Raw genomic sequence first — 27,609 nt, 5'->3', positions numbered from 1 at the left:
GACATCAGTGACGGGGCCTCTCTCATACTGGGAAAGGTCAACGCTGTCCCAGTCTCCTTCCTACTCCCATGTGGTTGTTTGTGGTGGACTGGGTGAAGGGGCATGGTCATGGAGGGAGGGTATTTTGTAAGTGAATGTGCTCTCCAAGAAAATCCTGATGTCTCACGATTTCCTTCTCTTTTCCCAGTGCTGCCTGTCTCGGAAAAAAAAAGGATCCTGAGAGAGGAAAGAATTTTTGTTACACAACTAAAAGTTTAAGTTCAGGTGAGTTGGTATTTCCTCATTATTCATAAAACACACTTTAATTTTAAAGGCATGTAATCCTTCTTTTCCTTCAGCTGAAACGTCCTGCCTGGTACTGACATATCTGTAAATCATAGGGCCATGCAGAGGAATCACCCCGTCAGGGTCCCCAAGCCCTTCTCTCCATAATTTATTTAACCTGTGGTCTACTGTTAGCTATTATATTTCTATTTTTGACTAAAAATTAAACTAGTCTATAATGAACATCATTATGCATAGATCTTTATGTCCTATTATAGTCATAACCTAAGGATAAATTTCTGGTTTTGAAATTTGAGTCAAATACCAGATATTTATGCTTGTACTCATTGGAACACAATGACAAGAAGATATAGTTGCTATCCTCAAATGACTTGTTATCCAGTAAAGAAATGAAATCAGTGGACCTAGAGACTGTCATACAGAGTGAAGTAAGTCAGAAAGAAAAACAAGTATCATATATGAATGCATATATGTGGAATCAAGAAAAATGGTACAGATGAACCGGTTTGCAAGGCAGAAATAGAGACACAGATGTAGAGAACAAATGTATGGACACCAAGGGGGGAAAGGGGGGTGGGATGAATTGGGAGATTGGGATTGACATATATACACTAATATGTATAAAACAGATAATTAATAAGAACCTGCTATATAAAAAATAAATAAAATTCAAAAAAAAAAATGAAATCAGGATAGGAATAAGTAAGATAGAGGATCTGAAATGCCACTAGAGAAATTCAGGTGACCTGCCTCCGGAGTTGATAGGAAGAGACATCATTCTGTTTATAGCAGCACTGCCAGAATATGATCAAATTATGAGAACTCTGTGAAGAAAAATGGATTTTATACCTTAGAGTTTTTATTCTAGTGATGTTAAATGCATAGTGCCAGTAAATGCGACAAGATGTCTCAACAGCTGTTTGCAGGACATCTTAGCTAGGAGGACAGGTTCAAAAGCAAAATAAATCTGTCAATCAGGAATATATAATAGGAAGCAGCATTGAGACTACCATTAATGTATACAAGACATCATAGCCTCCAGTTTACACAGACACACATTTCTATAGACAAATTAGGGTTGGTTCAGGTCCTGGGAACTGATGGAAATGAAGTAAAACCTTTCAGTAAAAACACAGGAACTGTTTTTAGAACAGCATTGGTTCTCAAATGTAAGCTGCATCAGAATCACCTGCAGGGCTTGGTCAAATACAGTTTGCTGGGCCCCAGCCTCAGAATTTCTAATTCAGTGGGTCTGGGATGGAGCTGAGAATCTGCATTTCTGATAAGTTCCCAGAGATAAAATTTTGAGAACCTTTGTTATAGAGTGTACTAGGCTTTATTCTCAGGTTCAGGGATATTAAAGGGGGGGAGGAAAAGGTGAGATTTTTTTCCACTTGTTTGGAGAAGAGGTTGCTCCTTTAAAAAATAAAAAACATATCTGTGTGTGTGTGTGTGTGTATGTGTGTGAAATTAAGGAATGGCTATTTAAAATTTTCTGAAATATACATTTAGGAAAAGGAAGAAAACCAGGGCTATGACACACAAATAAGCAATGTTAATAAATAGGTACATACATTTATATATTTTTTTCTATCTATTGATGTCTGTCACTTTTTCTATATATATTGATAAGTACATATATTTTTATAAATATAATCATATTTTGTATTTGTATGATTTTGTGCATTCATAACCTAATTTTTTAACAGCGTTATTGAGATACAATTCACATACCACACCATTCAGCTACTTGAAGTGTACAATTTTATACATTTAATATATTCACAGGCTTGTGAAACCATCACCACAGTCAACTTTAGAACATTTTCATCACCCTAAAGAGAAACCCTATTCCCATCAGCAGTCACTCCCCATTTCCTGCAACCTCCCCAGCCATGGTCAACCACTTACCTACCTTCTGTCTCTATTAATTTGCCCCTCTGGACATTTTGTAGAACTAGAATCACACAATATGTGGTCTTCTGTGACCAGCTTCTTTGAATTACCATAGTGTTTTCACTGTGATTCACATAGATTCATCCATGTTGTAGCATGTGTCGGAACTTTCTTCTTTTTTAAGGCTAAATAATATTCCATTGTATGGATGTACCATGTTTTATTTATCCATTCATCAGTTGATGGACATTTGAGTTGTTTCTACTTCTCAGCTATTATGAATAATGCTGACAGGAGCATTTGTGTACAGGTTTTTGTGTAGACATATATTTTTGTTTCTCTTAGGTATACACTTAGGAGTGGACTTGCTGGGTCATATGGTAACTCTTTTGAGGAACTGTCAGATTGTTTTCCAAAACGTCTGTACCATTTTACATTCCCAACAGCCATGTGTGAGGGTTCCAATTTCTCCACATTTTCACCAACGCCTGTTATTATCTGTCCTTTTTATTATAGCCATCCTAGTGGGTATGACGTGGGTCTTGTGGTTTTGATTTGCATTTCCCTGTTGGCTTATGATATTGAGGGTCTTTTCACATACTTACTGGCCATTTGTATGTCTTCTTTGGAGAAACGTCAGTTCAGATTCTTTGCCCACTTTTTAATTGCGCTTTTGGTCTTTGTAACCTAATTTTTTTACTGACATGATATTTTGAATATTTTCATTCCCTTAACAGTTTCTCAAACTTAGCATTTAATGACTGTTTAATATTTCATTACATGGACACATCAGCTGTTGCTGAGTTTAGAATGCTGAACACGCCTGCTCTCCATGCTGTACCACTTCTGTATCTTGATCAACTTCACTTCTTCCAATTTCTCAGGCCATATGGGAACTTAGGTCTTTGTAATTTCAGGGGTAGTGACGTTTGGGAATGTGGCAACAGCCTCTACTGATAACTGTACTGTCTCAGAAGAACTTGTATAAGGATGTGATACTGAAAAATCATAGAAGCAGAGTCTTTATGATCAAATCTTTAAATTCAAAATGTGATCTCTGGGGCTTTTTTCTTCCCTTAATGTGACCCTCTAGGGAGGTTGAAGTGTTTGAATTTCCGAGGGATTTGAGATTTAAATGACTGTTCTACTCTGTTTTCCTTGAGGCATCATCATCCTGGTTCCTTGAATGGCTTTCCTTTGGCCTTTCTTATGCTGGACTTCCCTGCCCCTTCACCACAGGACTGTATCTGGATTTGTTGAGAGCTGCAGCATGCCTAAGTTCCATTTCTTTTATGTACAGGTTTTTCTGTTTCCAAGCCAGGTGTAATTCCTGAATTGGAACAAGGAGTCCAGGCCTAGTAGGTGGAGAGTGTAGTGACAAGAGGATTTGTCCAGGTGAGTCAGGGGAATCCAGAAAAGGGAAAACTGTGGAATATCAAAGTTCTTGACTGATGACACAGAACCTTGATATTCCAGTATGAGACAATCAAATCAAAGACTTTAAGCCCTTGGAGAAAAAAAAGGCCTCATCATCATACCCCAGATATCACCATATTCATCTTTTATTTCACCCTCCAATCTCAAAGAGAGTGATTAGCTCTATTATAATTTTTATTATAGAAGTAATACATTCTCATACAATAATTCAGAAAGTACAGAAAAGCTCAAAATGAAGAGACTACTGTAAATGTTTTACTCCAAATTTTTTTATCCATTCCTCAATGCACATGCATATATTCATACATGTTATTTTACTTGTCATAACAGGGTAACATTTTGAAATATAATGGTTTTACCCATTATCATCAAATAAAGGTCTCTATCATTTTTTCATGGAAATATATATAATAAAGTATACATATCTTAGCTGTGCATATAGCTTAATGAATCTTTACATTTGAAAACACCACCCAAATCAAGAAATAGAGTATTTCTATCCCCTCTTGGAAGATGTGCTTGTGTCCTGTCCCAGTTAGAACGAACCCTCCCCCACAAGACGTAAACATTATACTGACTTCTATCACTCAAGATGAGATTTGCCTGTTCTTGAACTTCATATAAATGGAATCTCTTGTCTCTGCTGCTTTTTGTCCAAAACTAAACTTTTGAGATTCATACGTGTTGTTTTGTGAATCAGTAGGTTACCCCCAACCCAAGTGTTGTGTAGTATTCCATTGTATGACCTTACCACAATTTGTTTATTCATTCTTATAATGATGAGTTGTTTCCAGTATTTGACTATTTTGAATAAACCTTCTATGAAAATTCTTGTACAAGTCTTTTTGTGGACACGTTCTTGTTTTTCCTGGGAATATACCTGGGGGTGGAAGTGGTTAACTTAATTTACACTCCGACTGCAATGTATGCAAGGTCTAGTTACTTCTCAAACTGGCCAACACTTGATATCGTCAATCATTTTAAATTTAACCATTCTGATGCATGTGTAGGAGTATCTCATTGTGATTTTAATTTGTATTTTTCTGATAAGTAATGTTGTGAGCATCTTTTCATATGATACTGCCCATTTTGACATACTCTGGTGAACTGTCTATTCAAATCTTTTGTCCATTTTTTAGCCTGGCTTTTGTTCCTTTTCCTATTGATTTGTTGGAATTTTAGATATATTTTGAATACAAGTCCTTTGTGTGTGTATATAAACCTGTGTGTGTGTGTGTAGAAAGACAGAGACAGAGAGACAGAGAAAGGGAATATCTCCTATTAGCCTGTAACTTCTTATTCACTTTCTTAATGATGTCTTATAATGAACAGATATTCTTAATTTTAACTGAGCTCATTTAACAATCTTTTTCTTTTATGGCTATTACATTTTTGTTCTGTTTAAAACATCTTTTCCTGGGGAAGAAGGGACAGATTTCCTTATGGTAGAATTCCAGTTTTTAAATGTAGAAGGTAAGAGGGACATGGAAAATGGCCATTAGGCAAACACCACAGTAATAGTTGTTTCAGACGAGATCCACTGGTAGATGCTAAAACTAGAGGGTGAAAGTTTGAAGAGAAAAAGGGTTTGCATAGTGTCAAAGGATTCCCCATCACCCATGATATTTATTAACAACAGAGGGAAAGGTAGTACCTTTCTAGTGGGGAAACTCATCAGAAAGCAGTTTCACCAAGTGATCACGGTTAACATCATCAGTGATAAAGTATTGACATCATGAGCCCTTTCATATCATGCAATGAGAAGGACAGAGCATCACTGCCAAAAATGGTACTGCCAAAAATGCAGAGCCTCATTCCAATTGTGAAACATCAGACAAACCAAGTGGAGGGACGTTTGATAATTTAAATGATTGGTACTCCTCCGAAGTGAAGAGGTCATGAATTAGGTGTGATAGACAGACTTTAGGGTGACCGCCATGATTCCTGCCTGCTGGTGTCTATGCCATTGTATAATCCCCCTCCATTGGAGTGCAGGCAGGACCTGTGACTTGTTTCTAACCAACAGAAAATTGGTGAGGGGATGTCAGTCCTGTGATTAGGTTACTTTATATGGCAAAAGTAATGGGATGTCGCTACTATGGTTACATTATATCATGTAAGACTCCATCATAGGGACTTTCCTGGTGGTCCAGTGGTTAAGACTCTGCACTTACACTGCAGGGGACGTGGGTTTGATCCCTGGTCAGGGAACTAAGATCCCACGTGCTGCGAGGCACGGCCAAAAAAAACCAAAAACAAAACAAAAAAAGACTCCGTCATAGCAGACTGGAGCTAGAGACTCTACTTGTGGGCTTGATGAAGTAAGGTGGTGTTGGACAAGCCCTTGCAAGAAACTGCAGGCAGCCTCTAGGACCTGAGGTCATTCTCCAGCTGACAGCCAGCAAAAAGTTGAGGCCCTCAGTCATCCAGCCGCAAGGATATGAATTCTGCCAACAATCTGAATGAAATTGAAAGTGGATTCTTCCCCACTTGAGCCTCTGAATGAGAACACAGCCCAGCTGATACCCTGTTTGCAGCTTATAAGACCAGCATGAGGAGACCATCCATCGAAACTGTGTCCAGACTCCAAGTTCACAGAAACTGTGAGATAATAAATGTGTGTTGTTTTAAGCTAAATTTGTGGTAATTTGTTATGGGAGCAATTGAAAACTATTACCATAAGAAAGACTGTGGAGATTGGAAGAGACTGAGGAGAAATAACAGCTGAATGCAGTGTGGGATCATGTATAGGATCCTGGAAAAGAAAAATGACATTAGTGGGAAAAAATGGTGATATTTGAATAAGATATGTCATTTGTAGTACTGTACCAATGTTAATGTCCTGGTTTTGACCATTGTCCTATGTAAGATGTTCACATTAGTTTGAGCGGTATATAGGAAACTGTACTACTCTTGCAACTTTTCTCTAAGTCTAAAATAAGTGGAAATAAAAATTAAACCAAAAAAAGAGAGAAAATTTTGCCTACCCCAAGATCATGAAGATATTTTCCTGTTTCTTCTTACAGAAAATTTATTGCTTTAGCTTTCACATTTAGGCTTATGATCCGTCTTGAACTTACATCTGTATATGTGGTGCGATCAGGGTCAAAACCATTTTTTCCACACAGATTGCCAATTGCTCAGGCACAATTTGTTGAAAAGACTATCCTTTCTGCTCTAAGTCAGACTTTTATTGTTAAAAAAATGTGACTATATACGTACAGGTCTCTTTCTAGACTGTCTATTCTGTTGGTCTGTTTGTCAATCCTGTGTCAGTCCTACTGTTTTAATTACAGTAGCTTTATATTATGTCTTGATACCTGGTGATGTACATTCGACAACTTTGTTCTTCAAAATTGCCCTGACTGTTCTGGATTCTTAGCATTTCCATATAATTTTAGAGTGATTTTCTTAATGTTCTAAAAAAAAGCTTCTGATATTGTTTAGAGATACATTGAATCAGTAGATCAATTTAGAGAGAGTTGGTCATCTTAAAATAGATTCTTCCAATTCATGAACATGAAATAGGTTTCCATTTATTTAATTCTTCTTTAACTTCTTTCCTTAATGTTTTGTTGTTCTCAGTCTAAAAGTCTTGCACCTCTTTTGTTAGATTCATTCCAAAGTGTTTTATATTTTTCATGTTTTTTATGAACTTCTGGGATTTTTAAAATCTCATTTTTCAATAGCTTTGCTTTAATATAATTGTTTGTTTTATACTGTGACCTTTTATTCAACAAACTTTCTAATAAATTCATGTATTCTAATAGTCTGTAGGATTGAAAATTTTTTTCTATGTACAAAATCATGTTATCTGCAAATAAATATGGATTTACCTCTTTCCTTCCAATCTTCATACCTTTCATTTCACTTTTTTCTCTTATGGTATTGGATAGGTCTTCAAATACAAAGTTAAATGGAAGTGGTAAAAGTGGACACCCTTGCCTTATTCCTGAACTCAAGACAGTAGTCCATATTTTACCTCTCAGTTTTATTCTGTAGATCCCCTTTATCAAACTAAAGAAGTTCTGTTCCTAGTTTGCTGAGAATTTTTATCATGAACTGATGTTGAATATTATCAAATGGTTTTTCTGCATGTAATGAAATGATTGAATGGTTTTTCTCCTTTATTATTTAAAGTTTGAAGATTACATTGATTGCTTTTGAAAAATAAAGTGACTTTGCATTTTGAGAATAAATCTCTTGGTCATATATATCACTGGCCTCTCCTTGCTAATATTTTATTTAATATACTTGCATCTGTGTTCATGAGAGAGATATATTGTAGTTTTCCTTTCTTGTAATGTCATTGTCAGGTTTTGATATCACAATTATGAGGGCCTCATGACATAGTCCATTTTTATTTGTTTTCTAGAAGATATTGAGTTTGATTGGCATTTATAATTCCTTAAATGTTTGGAGAATTTGTCACTGAAGCCTCTGGGCCTGACATTTTATGGGAAGGTCCTTAATTAATATAATTTCTTTAATAAATATAACAATATTCAGATTTTCCACTTCTTATATCAGTTTCATTGAATTGTGTTTTCAAGAAATTTTAAAATTTCATCTACATTTTCAAGTTTATTGTCATAGTTGTTCAAAAAATTCTGTTATCAATTTAATAATGTCTATAATGTACGTAGTGATATCTCCTTTTATAGTCCTGATATTGGCAATTTTTTTCTTGAACAGTATAGCTAGAGGTTTATTAATCTTATCTCTTCAATGAAATAGCCTTTGGATTTATTGATTTTTCTCTGTTATAGATCTGGGTTTTTTATGCCATTGGTTTTAGTATGTTTTACTTTCTGTAGGCTTAATTTGCTTTTCCTTTTCTAGCTTCCAAAGGTAGATCATTGATTTTAAACCATACTACTTTTATAAAACATAAATTTATGTTTGGGTGAAGGGGATCAAAGAGTAATAAGGAAGGAAAATAATTAGTGGGCAATCATTATAAATGCTCATGCTATCTACTGGGAGAAAATAAATTATGGGTTTATTTGGCATTGTAGTAATTTGACAAAGGATTTTCATAATAATTTCACTACTAATTGATTTAGTATGTCAATATGTCTTTAGTACACCTAGTAATTACCAGTGGTGATTAGATAATGAATGGCATTTATCTGCAGAATTTGTAAAAACAAAACAAAACAAAAAAGTATATATTTAAAGCTAAAAATGTCATTGTAAGCATTGGTTTGACTGCATCTCACAAGCTTTGTTATGCCATACTTTTATTATCATTTAGCTCCAAATATTTTCTAGTTTCCATTATGATTTACTCTTTGACCTGTACTTATTTAAAGTGAGTTTTTATATTTGGAAACATTTGAGAAATACCTGTTTTTGAGTTCCAAAATATACATTCTTTGATATTAATCCTTTGAAGTTTATAGATACTTGTTTTATGGCCCAGAATATTCTGAAAAATATGCAAAGAATGTGTAGTCTGTAGTTTGGGAGTATAATGTTCAGTTGGGTCATTTTGGTTATTCCTGTTCAACCTTCTATGGCCTTGTTGATTTTTTTTCTCTTCCTGTTATCAGTTACCAATGGAGGGTATAAAAAATCTCTAAATTTAATTATAAACTTGTCCTTTAATTCTGTTGACTTTTGCTTTTGAAGCTATGTTATTAGGAGTATAAGGAATGTAGGATAACTGTTATATTCTTGTTGAATTGTAGGAAATATCTCTCTTTATTACTTATAATACTTCTTGCATTTAAGTCTACTTATCTGTTGTTAATATACCAGTGTGCTTCTAATCACTGTCTAATATACTTTTCCAGTCTTGCTTTTAACATATCTGTGTCTTTAAAGTATGTTTCTTATAAGCAGTGTAATTGATCCTGTTTTTAATTTAATCTGAAAATCTTAGTTTTTAATTGCAATGTTTAGTCCATTCACATTTTATTACAATTACTGATATAGTTTGGTTTAAATCTGCCATCTTGCTATATGTTTTCTGTTTATCCCATTTATTCTTCATTTCTTTATTCCTCCTTTCCTGCCTTCTTTTGAATTAATCAGGTATTTTTCATTATTCCATTTAATCTCCTCTATTAGCTTTTTTAGTTGTGCATCTTTGTATAATTCTTTTAGTAGTTACCTGAGCTATTATAGGATGCATCTTTTTTTTTAACATCTTTATTGGAATGTAATTGCTTTACAATGTTGTGTTAGTTTCTGCTGTATAACAAAGTGAATCAGCTATATGTATACATATTTCCCCATATAGGATGCATCTTTAATACAGTCTTCTTTAAAATAGGGTTTTTAGGGGACTTCCCTGGCGGTCCAGTGGTTAAGACTCTGCACTCGAAACGCAGGGGGCACGGGTTCGATCCCTGATTGGGGAACTAAGATCCTTCATGCCGCATGGCACGGCCGAGAAAAAAAAAAAAAAATATAGGGTTTTTAACCACATGCCAAATAACATAAGAACATTTCAATAGTTTAACTCCATTTATGCTGTTATTGTCATTCCTTCTTCCAGTAATACAATCCTCACAAAGCATTCTAGTTTTGGTTCCTTTAAACAGTCCATTTGTTTAGTCATATTAGTCATATATTTACTTGTCCACAGCTGTTCTTTGCTTTTTGGCACATTCATGCTTCCATCTAGGATTATTTTCCTTTAGCCTGACTGCTGTCCTTTAGTATTTCTTGTATTGTGGGTCTGTTGATCAGAAATTCTCTCAGCTTCTGTTCAAAAAAATCTTTATTTTACCTTCATTTCTGAAAGATATATTCTCCAGGCATAAGATTCAGAGTGGTCAGGGTTTTTTCTTTCAGCACTTTGAAGATACGATTCCATTTTTCAGGCCGCTGAAGTTTCTGTTGAGATAAGAACTATTTTTTTTGTTGTTTATTTATAACTGATGTCTTTTTTAAACTACATACTTTCAAGATATGTTTTTCAACTTTGTTTTTCAACAATTTGGCCATGATGTGCCTGGGTAAGAATTTCCTTATTTTATCTGGTTAGGTTTGCTGAGCTTTTTGATTTATATATCAAGGTATTTCATGAGATTTGGAATGTTTTTGTCCATTATTTCTTCAAATCAATTTTCCGTTCTATTTTCTTTTAGGTGTTCAATTCCACATTTTGTCTGTTTCTTGTATTTCTCTTACATTCAGCTCTGTTCTTTCTTTTTTCTCTCTGCATAAGATTGTTGTTAATTTGACTTTATGTTAATTAATACCATTTTTGCTGTTAAATCCATCCAGTACATTTAAAATTTTTGATATTATATTTTTATAACTATAAAATGTTCAGGTGGGTCTCTTTTTTATGATTCTACTAAATCTCTATTGATATACTTCATTTTGCATTCCATTTTGTCCATCTTTTCCTCTATTTTCTTTAGCATGTTAATTATAATATCTTCAAGTCCTTGTCTACTAGCTCCATTGTCTGGATCATCTTTGGGTTTATTTCTATTGAGATTTTTCTCTTGATTATCAGTAACTTTTTCCTGTTTCTTTGCATTTTCGTAAGTTTTATCATATACTGGCATTGTCGATAATATATTATAGAGACTCTGGATTACGTTATCTTCCTTTAATAAGTCTATGTCAGGGTTTCTCAACCTTAGCACTGTTGATATTTTTGACTAGATAATTCTTAGCTGTGGTGGGGGGCTTTCCTATGCCTTGTAGGATGGTCAGTGCCATCCCTGATCTCCACCCACTAGTTATAGTAGCACCCCTCCACACATTTTGACAACCAAATATGTCTCCAGACATTGCCAAATGTGCCCTGGGGGGCAGGATCACCCCCTATTGAGAACCAGTGATCTGCACAATCATTTTCAGTATCTATTTCATTTTCCATTATATGAATGAATACACTTTATTGAATTAACTACCCATCTAAGTACATTTAGATTTTTCTCCAGCTTTTTTTTTCATTTTAACTAGTGTCTATCATATTCCTTTATACATCTCTAGGCACATTTTACAGTTATTTCTTTTAGGTGAAGTCTCAGAAACGGCCTTTCATCGTTAAATTATTCTTATGCATAATTTTTCGTACATGTCTTAATTGCACTAGGTTTTCACAGGTCTATAGGACAGCATGAGAATGCTCTTTTCCTTACAGCCTTACTAATATGTGGTGTATCATCAACTTTTAAAATCTGACAGTTGAATACCTGTAAAATTGTACTATCTTTGTTGCTTTAAAACATCTCTTTAGTAAATCTTTTGACAGGTGCTGTCTTTATTTATGTTCAGGTTTCATATAATGAAACAAAAAATCTGGGTGTCAGAGACAACAGTTCAAAAAAAAAGTTGACTTTATAATTATAGAAATGTGATTCAAAACATCACTTCTACTTATAGTTTGTGATATGGGAAAATACCTTTACTTCTTTGAGCTTTTATTTCCTCATCTGTTGAATTGAGTTAATAAGTACATTTCAGGATTAAATGTTAATGTGTATAGCACAGCTATCACATAGAAGGTTACAAATATCTATGTATTACTGTATGGCTTTAGTGAGCATGAATTCACACCTCCCTTGTGGGTACTGGGTGGCAGTGATTCATGCCAGCAAGCAAAATGGATCCTGATAGGGAAATCCAGGTTGGTCAGCCCAGAGGACCTTGGAGTCAAGTTCAGACTTCACATGGGCAGACAGTTTTACGGTGGTCAAGTTTTCCAGGTTGGTCCCTACTCTTTTCTGCTTTTTTTTTTTTTTTTTTTTTGGCTGCGTTGGGTCTTCGTTGCTGCATGCAGGCTTTCTCTAGCTGCAACGAGCAGGGGCTACTCTTCGTTGCAATGCGCAGGCTTCTCCTTGTGGTGGCTTCTCTTTGTTGCAGAGCACAGGCTCTAGGCACATGGGCTTCAGTAGTTGTGGCACGTGGGCTCAGTAGTTGTGGCTCAACGGCTCTAGAACTCAGGCTCAGTAGTTGTGGCTCACGGGCTTAGTTACTCCATGGCATGTGGGATCTTCCCAAATCAGGGCTCAAATCCGTGTCTCCTGCACTGGCAGGTGGATTCTTAACCACTGCACCACCAGGGAAGTCCCTGTTTTCTGCCTTTTGTCTGGCAGAGTCCAGGTCCACCTTGAGGCCATGAAGGTTGTTGAAGTTTGTTGTATGGCCTGGTCTCAACCCTGGAAGGTAGGGCTGAATTGGGGAGGATCTACTTAGTGTGACTGGACAACCCAAGCTGGGTACATTTGGCATGATCAGAATGAGAAATAGGCCAGTGGGGCATGTCTGGATCTGGCTTTGGTTGAAGAGAGCCTCTGCTCTGTATCCACGCTTGTGAGGCTTGTTTCCCAGACACAGGAAAGGGTTTGAGTTTGTCTGGACTCTGTCTCATATTCCCTGTCATGTGTTTATGTGTTTGGGAGGGCAGAGAGTGGGCAAGGATGGCGAGAAACAGGAATAAAGAAGAAAAAAGAAAGGCTCTCTTACCTTAATGTTGGGAGTTCTGAGCTACATTGGGTCTCAAGGCTTCTTTTTCCTCCCTCAGCTCTGGCTTCTCTGGACTCAGCTACTGAGGATGATTGGCAGTTCTAAAACCATGGGCCGGGTAAGTGGATGTCTCTCCTTCCTGTAATATTACAATTTTAAATTCAGATAATATTTTCATTCTTTATCCCAAAACCTCCTTCCTAGGAAAGCTGTATCTCAGCCTGTTTCACAGTTGCTGCCTTTACAGAGAAGGATGGTGTCCTCCCTATTTGCTCCCTTTTTTCAAACTGATTTTTCAGTTTTTCATCAAATGATTTATTCCTCTTCTATATGTTCAGTCTTCTCTCGAGAGCAGTGTTAGAGCAGTAAAGGGGTGAAGTATCTTGAAGGAAGTATTTTAGCTTCCCTTGTTAGGTTCGTAGTTTCATTGTATAGAAATGGTGGTCCTATTTGACCAGAAGAGGGAGAACTTTCTCCATAGTTTTCCAGGTAGATAAGGGAGAATTTGGTTTTGAATGGTCTCAGTCTCAGTGTGAGATGAGACCTCAGCTTTGAAAAGCTTTTAGGTTTGGGTTGAAATGGGATTGGTGCCTGCCTAGAGAGAGGAGGGGCTCTGGCTAAGGAATCACTGAGAAGTGAATAGGGTTCTGAGGTCCATTTTGTAGGGGAAGAGAGATTGCTTGGCTTGAGTCATTCAGTGTTGTTCCGGATCATCCTACATTAGTGTGTTCTAACTCAAGAACCAGAAGTTCAGTAAGGGATTGTAGAAAGGGAAGATGAGAACCACATCTGGCGGATAATACTGAACTGTGGGGAAGAGGTTACAGAAAATTTTGAAAATTAAAATTAAAGAAATTTTTTGTGCTCCAACAGGATTCTTCAAGATTGGGTAGGGAATCTACTTCAGATATGCTAATTTATTTATTATTTATTCTCATCTACCCATGTCATGATCTTTAACTTCAGCCTACTTGTTTTTATATATCACCCCCTACTGCAACTCAATATTCCATCTTGAAATTTTTTTTCTACTTTTACAAATAATACATGAATTTGTCATTTCAGGTGCCACTGACATTCAGTGATGTTGCCATAGACTTCTCTCAGGAGGAGTGGGAATGCCTAAACTCAGATCAGAGGAATCTGTACAGAGATGTGATGTTGGAGAATTATACTAACTTGGTATCACTGGGTAAGGACATCTGCCTGAAGTAATGTAGAATCTGCTATCTGGAATATCCACTTTTTCTACTGTATATTTTACGCTCTGTGCCAAGAAACTAGCGAAATTTCTGCTTCATATTCTCAAAGGACCATTTTGGGCTTTGTTAGATTGAAATAAGCACCTTCATTCAGCACCTAAATCTTTTTTTTAAAAATTAATTAATTAATTTATTTATTTATGGCTGCATTGGGTCTTCGTTGCTGCACGCGGGCTTTCTCTAGTTGTGGCAAGCGGGGGCTACTCTTTGTTGCAGTGCGCAGGCTTCTCATTGCGGTGGCTTCTCTTGTTGTGGAGCACGGGCTCTAGGTGCACGGGCTTCAGTAGTTGTCGCACGTGGGCTCAGTAGTTGTGGCTCGCGGGCTCTAGAGCACAGGCTCAGTAGTTGTGGTGCGTGGGCTTAGTTGCTCTGCAGCATGACAGCACCTAAATCTTCTCTGTCCTTCATTTACCTTCCTACCTCCTTCTGATCCATCCTGCAGTTGCTTTTTCTAAATGACCAAAGGATTGAATTCTGGGCATTTTCTGCATAACTACTGGCAAAGAAAACAAATGTCAAATTATGTGTATTTTCATAATGTCAATAAATATTCTATTTTAATTGCCAGTCCACCTACATGGAGAACAGGTAACATAGAGTCCTGGTTTTCTCTTTATTACAGATGAGCCTTTGGAATTTTTACAGTGGTAGAATGAGTCAAGATCATTATCTTTTTGAGTATTTTCTGTTATAGCAGTGAAAATGTTGGCTTTCAGTGATTTGATAGATTCCACTCAGAAGTGTCTTTGTTCAGCTTTTGGACAATACTTGACCATTCTCTCCTCTCTTCTGGGATTCCAGTTATACCTACGTTAGATCTTTTGAGAACTTATCTCTCTAGAAATTCACTTTGATTGTCTTTTATAACTTCCAGTTACCTGTTGCAATTCTTCCTTTATTTACTGTCTTTTTATTACTAATTTTTATCTGTTTTAATTAATTTATTTATTCTTATTTATTTTGTTTTTGCCTGTGTTGGGTCTTAGTTTCGGCATGTGGGATCTTTCATCGCATGTGGGCTCTTTGTTGAGGCACGCAGGCTTCACTCTAGTTGTGGTGTGTGGGCTCCAGAGTGAGCAGGCTCAGTAGTTGCAGCATGCGGGCTTAGTTGCCCCTCGGCATGTGGGATCTTAGATCCCCGACCAGGGATCAAACCTGCGTCCCCTGCATTGGAAGGCAGATTCTTAACCACTGGACCACCAGAGAAGTCCCTGTTTTTTTAAAATTTAATTTAATTTATTTTCATTTTCTTTTTTTGACTGCGTCGGGTCTTAGTTGCGTGCAGGCTCTTTGTTGTGACATGTGGGCTTCTCTCTAGTTATGGTGTGCAGGTTTTCTCTTCTCTAGTTGTGTTGCATGGGCTCCAGAGCACATGGGCTCTGTAGTTTGCGGCATGTGGGCTCTCTCGTTGAGGCGTGCAAGCTCAGTAGTTGTGGCGTGCAGGCTTAGTTGCCCCGCGGCATGTGGGATCTTAGTTCCCCAACCAGGTATCGAACCCACATCCTCTGCATTGGAAGGCAGATTCTTTACCATTGGACCACCAGGGAAGTCCCTCATCTGTTTTTTAAACACTTCCATCAATAGTTATTTTGGAATTCTTGTATGCCTTCATTGTTTGGTATCATCTGTGGGTCTACTTCTATTGTTTCTGTTTTTTCCTCTTGTTATTTGTCATATGGTAATGCCTCTCCAAGTTACTAGTAATAATGACTGTGTGCTGGACATTGTGTACAAAAGAACAGAAGAGGTTCTAGATAATGGTATCTTCCACCAGAGAGAACTTAACATTTTCCTCTCTGGGTCTGATAGAATAGCAGATATTAAGCTGGGTCAGTGCTGGTTTTCAGTTTGGTAATACTCAGCCACCTCTTTTTTATCACTGTGCTCAGAATCAGTGAGTTTCTCTAGGGGAAAAGCGGTGGTAGATCTTCAGGGCCAATTCACCACTCCTTTAATGGCTCTTATCTGTTTGGATTTTAAATTTACTCTCCCAATGGATCTTTTATTTCTAGAAGAAATGCTGACAATTAATAAGCTAACCATCCATTTGGTAAGTTAGGAAGAGCACAGTAGACTTAAAGAAAGTGGAAGAAAGGAAATAACAAAGGCAAGAACAGAAATTAATGAAATAAAAACTGAACATATAAAAAAGCAAGTCAAAACTATAAATTTGGTTATTTCGAAGAATTAATAAAATTGGTGCAACTCTCTCAACATGAATCTATGTAAGGAAAAAAGGGGGCCTCATTACAAATAATGAAACCTTGAAAATATGATGCTAATTTTGATAAACATTATGCCAAAAACTGAAAAATCAAATGAAATAAATTATTAGAAAATTTTAATCTCCAAAACCAACACTCAAGGAAAAAAGAGAAAATATGAAAACTCTCACAAGCACTAAAGAAACTGCATCAGTCATCAAGAGCCTTCCCACAAATTGGAAGATTCAGGCCTGGATGGTTTGTCATTAAAGTGCAAAAGTTTGAACATGTAAGAATTTGGGGGAAATTTTTCCCATGACCTCTTATATGTGGATTCTGACAAAGGATAAGCTACAGAAAAGTAAGAGATGACTAGAAAATAGCTACTTGAAAATACAGAGTATATTTATAATAGCTCTCTAAATATCCTTGTCTACTAATTCTATTATCTGTGTCACTCCTTGCTCTGTTTCTTTTTATTGATTTTTCTCCTAGGAAGGGTTATATTTTTCTACTATTTTGCACGCCTGATAATTTTTGTATTAGGTGCCAGACATTGCGACGTTTACTGTGTTGGAATGCTGGACTGGGGGACTTTGTTCTGGGATTCAGTAAATGGGACCTGTTGATCCTTTCATGGTTTGCTTTTAAGCTCTGTTAAGCTGGGTCCAGAACAGCTTTAAGTCTAGGGTTAATTTGGCCCCGCTACTGAGGCAATAAGGTGTGAGAGATTAGAGTCAGAGAGAGATAGTTGGTAACTGTTGCATAATTTTCAGAAAATAGATCGTTATTTTACTCAGTTGCCTTCTCCACTGACCTTGATTTTGATCCTTACTTACCTTGATTTTCATCCAAGTTATCTTTTTTAATTCACTATTTTATTCTACAGTTAATTATTTAATACTTAACTTGTGGTAGAACTTGTTTTTCAGTGGTAGTTGAAAGAAATTTTGAATCCATACTTGAGTTTTAGAGTAAGAAAATAAGTAGTAAAACAAATGAGACAATAAATATGTACGAGAGAAAAGCATCCTGAAGACAAAGAATTAGGTGTTGGAATATAGAGTAAAGGATATGAATTTACTTACAGTTAGCAGAGCCAGCCTTTCTGAGAAAGTGATTTGTAACCTGCAACACCTGGAGATAGTCATTTAGAGAAGCCACCTAAGAGGATTCCTGCAAGGTAAAGCATCTGTGTGAAGCCACAGGCAATGGGGAAAGTTGCAGTATGTTCTAGTAGCTGAAAAGATGCAGTGTGGTCAGATATAGGGAAAAAGATGTCAAGGGCTTGAAATGAATTTGTAGAAGTAAGACAGAGTCTTCTTATTCATGGTTATGTGCTTGGGTTTCATTCTAAGATAAAGACAGACCATTGAAAAAATTACATAGAGAGCCATCTGGTAGAGAATATTAAAAATGTAGATGACCAGGACCTACTCACAGATTCTGATTCACTCAGTCTCAGTGGATATCTAAAGGGTAGTATATACATGAGCTGATCACGCCCTCTTTGAACCATTATTATAAAACTTCTCACTACCCCCCTCCAGGTTGGCACACACAGTTTTGAGGACATTAACCTGCTGTGGCCCCCTTTGGCTGGCAAAGCAATAAAGCTATTCTTTTCTGCTTCACCTCCCTCAAAAAAAAAAAGGGTTGTATATGTAAGAAATTCCTGTGGTAATACTGATCCACAACTAAATATGAGAACTACTGATTTTTCTCTTTGCCTATTCACAAACTTTACATTCTCATGTTAGCTTTAATAATTTTCTGAGCCCTTCTTGCCTTTAAAAAATTTCATCACAGTATTTTAGAATTTTATGACCCTTTTACTTCTAATGTAAATTAGAAGTAAAAGGGTCACAAATGTAAATAATGTAAATGTAAATGTAATATTTTACATTTACATAAATGTAAATGTTATTATTCTTACTATATTTCCCCTTGTACAAGAAAAATAGCATTTATTTTCTCATTTCCTTTCAGACATTGATTTCACAAGTGAGAGCAACAAATTATCTTCAGAAAAAAGCAGTTATGAAGTAAATTCATACCATCGGGAGACAATGAATAGAAGTAAAACCTTCAACTTTATGGCGTTTATTTTCAGAAATGACTCACAGAACAGAACTAAATTTGAAAGACAACAGGCACCTAAAGTGGGATATTTTAATCAAATGATATTCAGAAAACATATATCCTTTCCTCTACATCAAAGACTTCACACTAAAGAGAAGTCATATGAACGTAAGGAATGTAGAAAGGGCTTTAGGAAATATTCACACCTTACTGAACATCTGAGAGACCATAGTGGTGTAAGACCCTATGAATGTAAGGAATGTGGAAAGGTCTTTATAGTTCTCCAGCATTTTATTAGACATAAAAAAAGTCACACTGATTTGAAACCCTTTGAATGTAATGGATGTGAGAAGGCCTTTAGGTTTTATTCACAGCTTATTCAACATCAGATAATTCATACCGGTGTGAAACCCTATGAATGTAAGCAATGTGGGAAGGCCTTTAGACGTCATTCTCACCTTACTGAACATCAGAAAATTCATATTGGTTTGAAACCCTACAAATGTAAGGAATGTGGGGAAACTTTTAGGTTGTACCGACATATGTGTCTCCATCAGAAAATTCATCATGGTGTGAAACCCTATATTTGTAAGGAATGTGGAAGGGCCTTTGGTCATCGTTCAAGTCTCTATCAGCATAAGAAAATCCATTCTGGTGAGAAACCATATAAATGTAAACAATGTGGAAAGGCCTTTGTTCGCAGCTATCTACTTATTGAACATCAGAGAAGTCATACTGGTGAGAGGCCTCATGAATGTAAGGAATGTGGAAAAGCCTTTAGTAGGGGCTCAAGCCTTCTTAAACATAAGAGAATTCATAGTAGCGAGAAACTCTATGATTGTAAGGAATGTGGGAAGGCCTTCTGTAGAGGCTCTCAACTTACACAACATCAGAGAATTCATACTGGCGAGAAGCCCCATGAATGCAAAGAATGTGGGAAGACTTTTAAGCTCCATTCTTACCTTATTCAACATCAGATCATTCACAGTGATTTGAAACCATATGAATGTAAACAATGTGGGAAAGCCTTCAGTCGTGTCGGAGACCTTAAAACACATCAGTCAATTCATGCCGGGGAGAAACCTTATGAATGTAAGGAATGTGGAAAAACCTTTAGACTTAATTCTCAACTAATTTATCATCAGACAATCCATACTGGTTTGAAACCATATATATGTAAAGAATGTAAGAAGGCCTTCCGTTCTATCTCAGGTCTTTCTCAACATAAGAGAATTCATACTGGTGAAAAACCTTATGAATGTAAAGAATGTGGTAAGGCCTTTAATCGTAGCGATCGACTTGCTCAGCATCAGAGAATTCATACTGGTGTGAAGCCACATAAATGTAAGGAATGTGGGAAAGCCTTTACTCATTGCTATCAACTTACTCAACATCAAAGATTTCACATTGGCGAGAAAGTCTTAATGTAATGAGAGTCAGAAAGCCTTTAGCCATGACACATCCTTTAACATTATCACTCTTCTACCACCTAACGATATGGTAAAGATTAAATTATTTAACATAAAATATGATTGTTTGGAAGGGCATCTGGCACAGAGTATTTGCTTACTAAATATTGTATCATTCTTTAATGGTAATTACTAGTATTACTATAAATAAATTCATGTGGAAGGAAGACCCTGTGAGCATATTTTAAAAATCTATCATCACTCTTCCATATTTCATTTCAGATAATTCTGGACAAAATCCCACAGAATGTTTTAAACAAGAAACTTTTTTATTCAAAGCTCATCCCCCTAAAGATTAATAATGGTAAGAAACCCTATGCTTTTGCTGAATATTGAGAGTATAGCTGTTGAAAACTTGGAAAGTGGTTTGAAGAAATTTTTTTATAATAATTTCTATAATACAGATAACATACAATCCACATTCCCTACAATTCATGGAAATTAGAGATTAACAATGGGTAGCCAAAAGACAGATGTTGACTTGGAGAAGGTTTCCTCAAGTATTTGAAAAATGTCAAATTTACATAAAAGGTACAACAATGGTACAATGAAGGTTTATTTACCCTCCACGTATATTTAGTATCTCTCTCTCTCTCATGAAAATGTATATATACAGATTCACATATATCATACATTATATATATATATATATATATATATGGTATATATAATTTTGCTGTGCTTTCTGAGTGTATGTTTTAGGTATCACTTCACCTCTAAAAAAAATCAACATACAACTCAAAAATACAACTGCTAGATTTAAAGATTATCTTCTATATGACCACTAAGCCATTGTCACCTAAAAAACATTAACAGTAGACCTATAATGTTCTGTAATATTCATCCCATTTACAGACTTCTCCAATTTTTTAAAGAATGTCTTTTGAAAGTGCTGGCTTTTTTTAAAAAAGCCTAAAACCAAACTAAGTTCACATATTTTACATGATTATGGCTATTGAGTCTCTTTTGGTCAAACACTTATCCTCTTCCTGTTTTGTGACAAACTTTTTGAAGACTCAGGAGAAGTAACCCATATAATGTTGCACATTCCGTATTTGTACTAATTTTTCTCTGAGTGGGCTTAAGTTGTTTCTCTATCCCTCGCATTTATTCTGAACTGGATGTTATGTCTAGAGGCTTGACTAGGTTTCAGATTAAACATTTTTGACATGATAACTTCATAGATAATATTGTGTGCTCAATATTGTAAAATAACAGATGGCACATAGTGAAGCTATGTTTGATCTCTTGATTCATGTATTGACCACCAGCTCTCTCCATTGTATCAGTACTGGTTTTTTGGGGGGGTTTTTTTGTTTTTTGCAATTAAGATGTAGTCCACAGAAAGTCACATCACCATTCCACTTGGAAATTTAAACAGTCTTGTGTATTTTAAAAGAAATTAAGACCAAAAAAACACCATCATCTTTCATATTTACCCATATATTTACCTTTTCACATGATCTTCATTCCTTCCCAATGATCTAAATTTCTATCTGGTATCATTTCCGTTCAGCTTGAAGAGCTTAATTTAGCACTTCTTGGAGTATATGTCTGCTGGTGGTGAATTTTCATTGTTTCTTTTACTGAAATGCTTTGTTCCTCAAGGATTTTTTTTTCTTGCTATAGAATCCTGGGTTTTGTTTTATATATTTTTTAAAAAGATATTATATCACTGACTGCTGGCCTCTATAGGTTATGAGAAGTCATTTGAATTATTTTTCCTCTGTGTGTAATGTGTCATTTCCCTCTTTGTGCTTTCAAGATTTTCTTATTACCTTTAGTTTTCAGCTGTTTGAGTATGATGTGCCTTGGTATAGTTTCCTTTGTGTTAATTCTTTTTGGGATTCTCTGAGCCTCTGAAATCTGTACACTCATGCCTTTCACTAAATTTCAGAAAACTTTGGCCATTGTATCTTCAGATATTTTTTCTGCCCTTACTTCTCCTTCTGGGGTTCCAAGTAGTCATATGTTAAATCTTTTGATATTGTCCTTCAGGTCACTGGCTCTGTTATTTATCTTCAACCTTTTTTTTTCAGTTTTTCAGATTGGATAATTTCTATTGCTCACTGATTCTTTTTTCTGTCCTCTCAATTCTGCTGTTAAGCTTATCTATCAAATGTTTATTTTGAGATATTGCATTTTTCAATTCTTGAATTTTTCTTTAGTACTTTTTTATAGTTTTCTTTACTAAGATTTCCTACTTCTTCATTGCAAGCATATTTTTACAGTGCTTTTGATTACAGTGAATTTTTTCTATGTTGATTCATATAGAAAATATGTAAAATTATTTTTATTAACTTATTAAAAGTTTAAGTTTCAACAAATGTTCCTACCCTTTTAGCTAGGTCACAAGAAAAGCTTTTCCTTTCCTTGGAGTTTCAGGTTTTGTTTGTTCCTATGCAGCGTGATATGGTAAGAAAACATAAATCACATTGTCATTTGGGGGGGTTTTGATTATGAAATACTTGGCAAGTATTTTTTTTAAGTCTCAAAGTTCAAAGTATGGTAAATCTTTGTAAAACTCTGTCATCATTCAACCAATGAGCATTGGCAAAAAACGTAAGATAAATAAATTCATTGTTTCCTCTTTCAACAGTTCCATAAAGTAATAATGATTCATAATATTTATGTGTATATTCTAAACCATGATACTTTTCATACTGTGAAGCAAAGCAATTAGGAGGACATTAGTCTCTTGCCTTAAAATTCCAAGGAATCCACATTTTTAGTGTAACACTGTCGGAGCACTATCCATTGTGATAGAAATTATTTTTTTTCATACCTAGTGGAAACTGTTTTTTGACATATATAAAAAATTCAAAAATATCTGTGCTATGAATCTGATTTTGTAGGCTGCAAACTGACAAAATTTCCTTTTGATTTGGAAGCCTTTTGTGATACAATATACCCAGAGTATTAAATGGGCAGTATCTCATATTGTACAACTCATCTGAAACTAAAGAAGAGTATGTGTAGCTTTACAAATTTTAAGTTAATTGATTTTTTTTTTTTAAAGGGAACGCCATTTATTTATTTATTTATTTAGGCTGTGTTGGGTCTTCGTTTCTGTGTGAGGGCTTTCTCTAGTTGCGGCAAGCGGGGGCCACTCTTCATCGCAGTGTGCGGGCCTCTCACTGTCGCGGCCTCTCTTGTTGCAGAGCACAAGCTCCAGACGCGCAGGCTCAGTAGTTGTGGCTCACGGGCCTAGTTGCTCTGCGGCATGTGGGATCTTCCCAGACCAGGGCTCGAACCCGTGTCCCCTGCATTGGCAGGCAGATTCTCAACCACTGCGCCACCAGGGAAGCCCAAGTTAATTGATTTTTGATATTGTTAGAAAGACCTTGTATTCTAAGGGCAGTTGTTGGGTGGCTTAACTGAAGATTCTTTTCACTTTTTATAAAATATTTTGCTCATAAAATCATAATAAAATTTCCACAATTAAACTAATCATTTATCTTGCTATCTCTCCATCTAAAGTTTGATTCCTTTTTTGTGCAAGACCCAAAGCCATTTTATAGCTAGACAGAGTTATAAACTCAGATTATGTTTAAAATTTATTTAAAGTTTTAATTGCACATTTAATTCAGATTTTAGGCAACTAATTTCATCTGTTCCTATTTGCTTATCAGGAGGAAACTTCTCATCGAATTTACTAGTATTTGCTGAAAATGTCTCACAATATTTTCCACTTCATTAACTTAAATGTTTTTTCCATAATCAAACAGCTTTTTTGATTTGCTATGTCACAGCAAATTGCAATTGTCATTCATCATGAAATTCACAGTATATCTTCTTCCAGTCTCTTATCTTTAACTATTCTGGCCATAGTACTTATCTCCACTTGATTCTGCATCAGTAGTATGCTTTCATTTTAAATTTTTAAAATGTACATACTTATTTTTTAAACCTAGAATGCTAATTTAATGATAATTAAAGTAACTTAGTTACCAACTAGTTCCTTCATATCAGTGTAACTCATGTTGTCTTCATAAAGTATTCAAATAAACACATCAATTTCTTGACACCAACTAGATCAGTGATGTGTTTATGTGTGATGTTAGACACAACATATACATACAACATGCACAGTATAATACAAATATCTATGCAGTGCGGTGACTAAAGTGAAATGCAGTCTTACCAAAACAAAGTTGTCAGTGATGGGAAAATATTTGACACTGCTTCAGTTTTTAAATTTAGATTTAAATTAATTAAAATTAAAATTTAAAAGTCAGTTCTTCAGTCACACTAACCTTGTGTCTTACAAAGTTCAATCTGGTGGTAATACAGAATATATTAGACATAGTGTGGGAATGAGAGAAAAAAACTGAATGCAAGGTATCTGCAGTATTATTCGTTATTGCAATAATCCAGATTGGACATAAGGAAGATCCACTACAGCTGTGATGGTAGGAAAATGTCAAATATTTTTCATATGTTAAGTAGAATCAGCAGGACATAGTGATCAATAGGATGGGAGAGACCAAAAATTCCAGAAAGATCTTAAACACTGTAAGGTATACCTGTAAGCCCACGTTTCAATTATCTAATTCCAGCCTGCTAGATCTTTTGTACCAGTACTTTTGTACCACTTTTGTACCAGGTGTCCAGGAAGTTGGGTTCCATCATTGGTATTTTAATTAGGGGCCAAGTCTGCTAATTATTCCCAATATTCATCTCCCTTTCTTCCAATAATAAAAGAACCATCTCTTTTTTATTTGCTCAGTAGAGCCACTTAGGATCATGATTGTCTTTCTCCACTTTATTGGTTCATGGATTTTCAGTTATGGCCAATTGGAGATAACTGGAATTGTGTGGCAGTTTGGGGAACCTTCCTTAAATGTGCCTGGTTCATCCCCTTTGCTTTCTTCCTCCATGCCTCCATTCTGCTGCCTGGATTTGAATAAGATGCACTGGAGGGCTTTGGAGCAGAGCCATAAAGCCAGGGTTAAACTTCCAACCTCCAGAATTTTATGTGACATAGAACATTTTTCCTGGTTGAACCACTGTCCTTCCGGGTCTATCTGTCTTACTCACAGCCAAACATAATCTTTGCTTATGCACCCAGGTTGCTATACACTAAAATAGTCATCAAATCCCCCTATCTCATCTCAATCAAAAGCAGAGCAAAGATTTCCCGTGAGTGTTCCCTAAGTACTCATCCCCACCTCATCAAAAATTCAGAGTACCTGCAAGAGGGAGATACTTATATTTTCCTTCTAGGACATGTTTTTCTGGTAGGATGAGAAAAATGCTAAATGACATTTTGAAAGGTAGCATGAACTTTAGAAAAAAGGGTATTAGGGGATGCTATTTGAGATTATCCCTGGGGGAAGAGCAGCCAAATTAATTTACAGAACATTGTAAGATAGGAGCCTTAGTAAGATAAATGCTCCTAAGCTTGAGAAACATAAACAATAAGCATTAGCAGAAGTCGAATTATCAAACCACACTATCCTTGGCTTTTAAAACTGAAGTAACTGATTGTTTCCCCATGCCTGTCTTTGGGAAACTGAAATAGAGCAGTGCTTTAAGGCAGGTAGAGAAAGGGGAGTTACATCCATGAGTGAACAGTCTTGTTTTGTATCTCCTAACTGACCAATTTACAATAATTCCATTCTGAAATTTGGACTTATTAAGTTTGGACTCCTACTTCCAATCTTGGGAACTCTAGGTTCTTTCAAGAGTGAAGATAGAACTCTAGCCTATTAGATGCCATATTCTGATTCATTCAGTTCACAGAGGGGGCTTACAGCTTTTCTTACAAAAGGTAGAATTGAAACTAGACTGACAGAGAAGTTTGAGGATTGAGGTCTAGCCTAAGATGTCCATCCTTGACCTGTTGTGAGCTGAATTCCTGACATAAAAACCAGATATAAGACTTATATCCCTGGCACTGTAAGGATGAAGGCTTCTGCTCTAAGGCCTGGGATAAATACTCCTGTGAACTTCCAGACCCAAATTAACCCCTGTAGACATGTGATTGGCCCTTCTCCCACCCAGCCCAGAAATAAATATTTCAATTCCTTCCTCCACCAGCCTACCATCTACTAAATTTGCATAAGTTCCAATCACACCCTCTGACACTGTGATTTCACTTCCCATCAGCATGTGGGGACCAAGGACCTTCTTTTATCCTACAGATAGCCCTTCTCTGGGGCCACACAGACAAATCTGAAATGTATCTACTTTCAAAGATCTGCCTGTTGGTTTAGAAATGTAGACCAATAAAAAGATACTCATAACGTATTGCAACTAAGAGCTAATGAAAGGGGGCTGAGGCAGGTAGGCACCAAAGCAGAGTCTAGCAGGACTTCATGAAATCATATGGAGACTTCTATTTGGGGCAAACTAGGTAACCTGAAAAATCTTACAAAATACCTAGAAATGCTCACTCAGTAAAACAGAGAAATTATTATTTCAAATGCTGATAGATAGTCTATCAAATGCTTAGATAGCTGAGTATCTAAGAATATTAAAGAAATCTGCACTGGGGAAAACTGAAAAAGGAAACTGAAAAGTCAGCTCCAATGAGATGTTACAAAATGAATGGACCTGGAGAGGAAAGTGATGCCAGAAGCACAAGGAGAGACAAATTCATACACATAGTGGGCGATTTAACATATCTCTCAGTAAGTGATAGCCCAAGCAGACAAAAATTGCAAGCTAAACATATTGATCTAACGAGCATATTGTAAAAGCCATGCACTTAACATGCACTGAATACAAGCTGAAACTCACGTGGGTTATTTTTTTTTTAATGGACAAAGTTTTGAAACATCCTGATTTCAAAACTTACACTGCAAAGGTATCGTAATCAAAACTGTGTTACTGACATACAGGTCATGGAACAGAATTGAGAGTCCATAAATAAACTCAGACATTTATTGTCAATTGATTTTGACAAGGGGCTAAGACCATTCAATGGGGAAAGAAGAGTCTCTTCAACAAATAGTGCTGGGAAAACTGGATATCTATATGCAAAAGAATGAAGTTGGACCCTTACCTCAGATCATATTCAAAAATTAACTCAAAATGGATCAAAGACCTAAAAGTAAGAGTTAATACTATAACACTCTTAGAAGAAAACACAAGGGGAAAGCTTCATGACATTGGATTTGGCAATGATTTCTTGGACATGACACCAAAAGCACAGGAAACAAAAGACAAAAATAGATCAATTGGACTTCAAAATTAAATACCTTTGTACATCAAAGGTAACTATAAGCATAGTAAAACGGCAACCCTCAAAAAGGGAGAAAAATTTCAAATTATTTATCCGGCAAGAGATTAACATCCAAAATATAAAAACAATTTCTACACTTCAACAACAACAAAACAACCCAATTTTAAAATGATCAAATGAATAGACATTTCTTCCACGAAGATATACAAGCGGCCAATAAGAACATGAAAAGATGATCAACATCATTAATCACTGGGGAAATGCAAATCAAAACCACAATTAGGGGCTTCCCTGGTGGTGCAGTGGTTGAGAATCTGCCTGCTAATGCAGGGGACACGGGTTCAAGC

General features: G+C 36.0%; 1 protein-coding gene across 2 annotated transcripts; it reads left to right on the top strand.

Moving 5' to 3' along the window:
- The first annotated feature begins 186 nt into the window (after positions 1-186).
- Positions 187-20,034, top strand: ZNF404 (zinc finger protein 404). Of its 2 annotated transcripts, none has more exons than XM_061173716.1 (4): positions 187-264; positions 13,115-13,174; positions 14,122-14,248; positions 18,512-20,034. In XM_061173716.1, exons 2-4 carry the CDS (start codon positions 13,145-13,147, stop codon positions 20,032-20,034), a joined length of 1,680 nt encoding a protein of 559 aa, XP_061029699.1. In that variant the 5' UTR covers positions 187-264; positions 13,115-13,144. The 2 variants fall into 2 exon arrangements, with proteins under 2 accessions (XP_061029699.1, XP_061029700.1); XM_061173717.1 differs by lacking the exon at positions 187-264 and adding an exon at positions 3,461-3,576.
- Positions 20,035-27,609: the final 7,575 nt, after the last annotated feature.

The sequence above is a fragment of the Eubalaena glacialis genome, chromosome 18 (genome assembly GCF_028564815.1).
Source record: "Eubalaena glacialis isolate mEubGla1 chromosome 18, mEubGla1.1.hap2.+ XY, whole genome shotgun sequence".
Classification (NCBI taxonomy): Eukaryota; Metazoa; Chordata; class Mammalia; order Artiodactyla; family Balaenidae; genus Eubalaena; species Eubalaena glacialis.
Note: the sequence above shows the minus strand (reverse complement) of the source record. Positions and strands in the feature narration are given on the sequence as shown.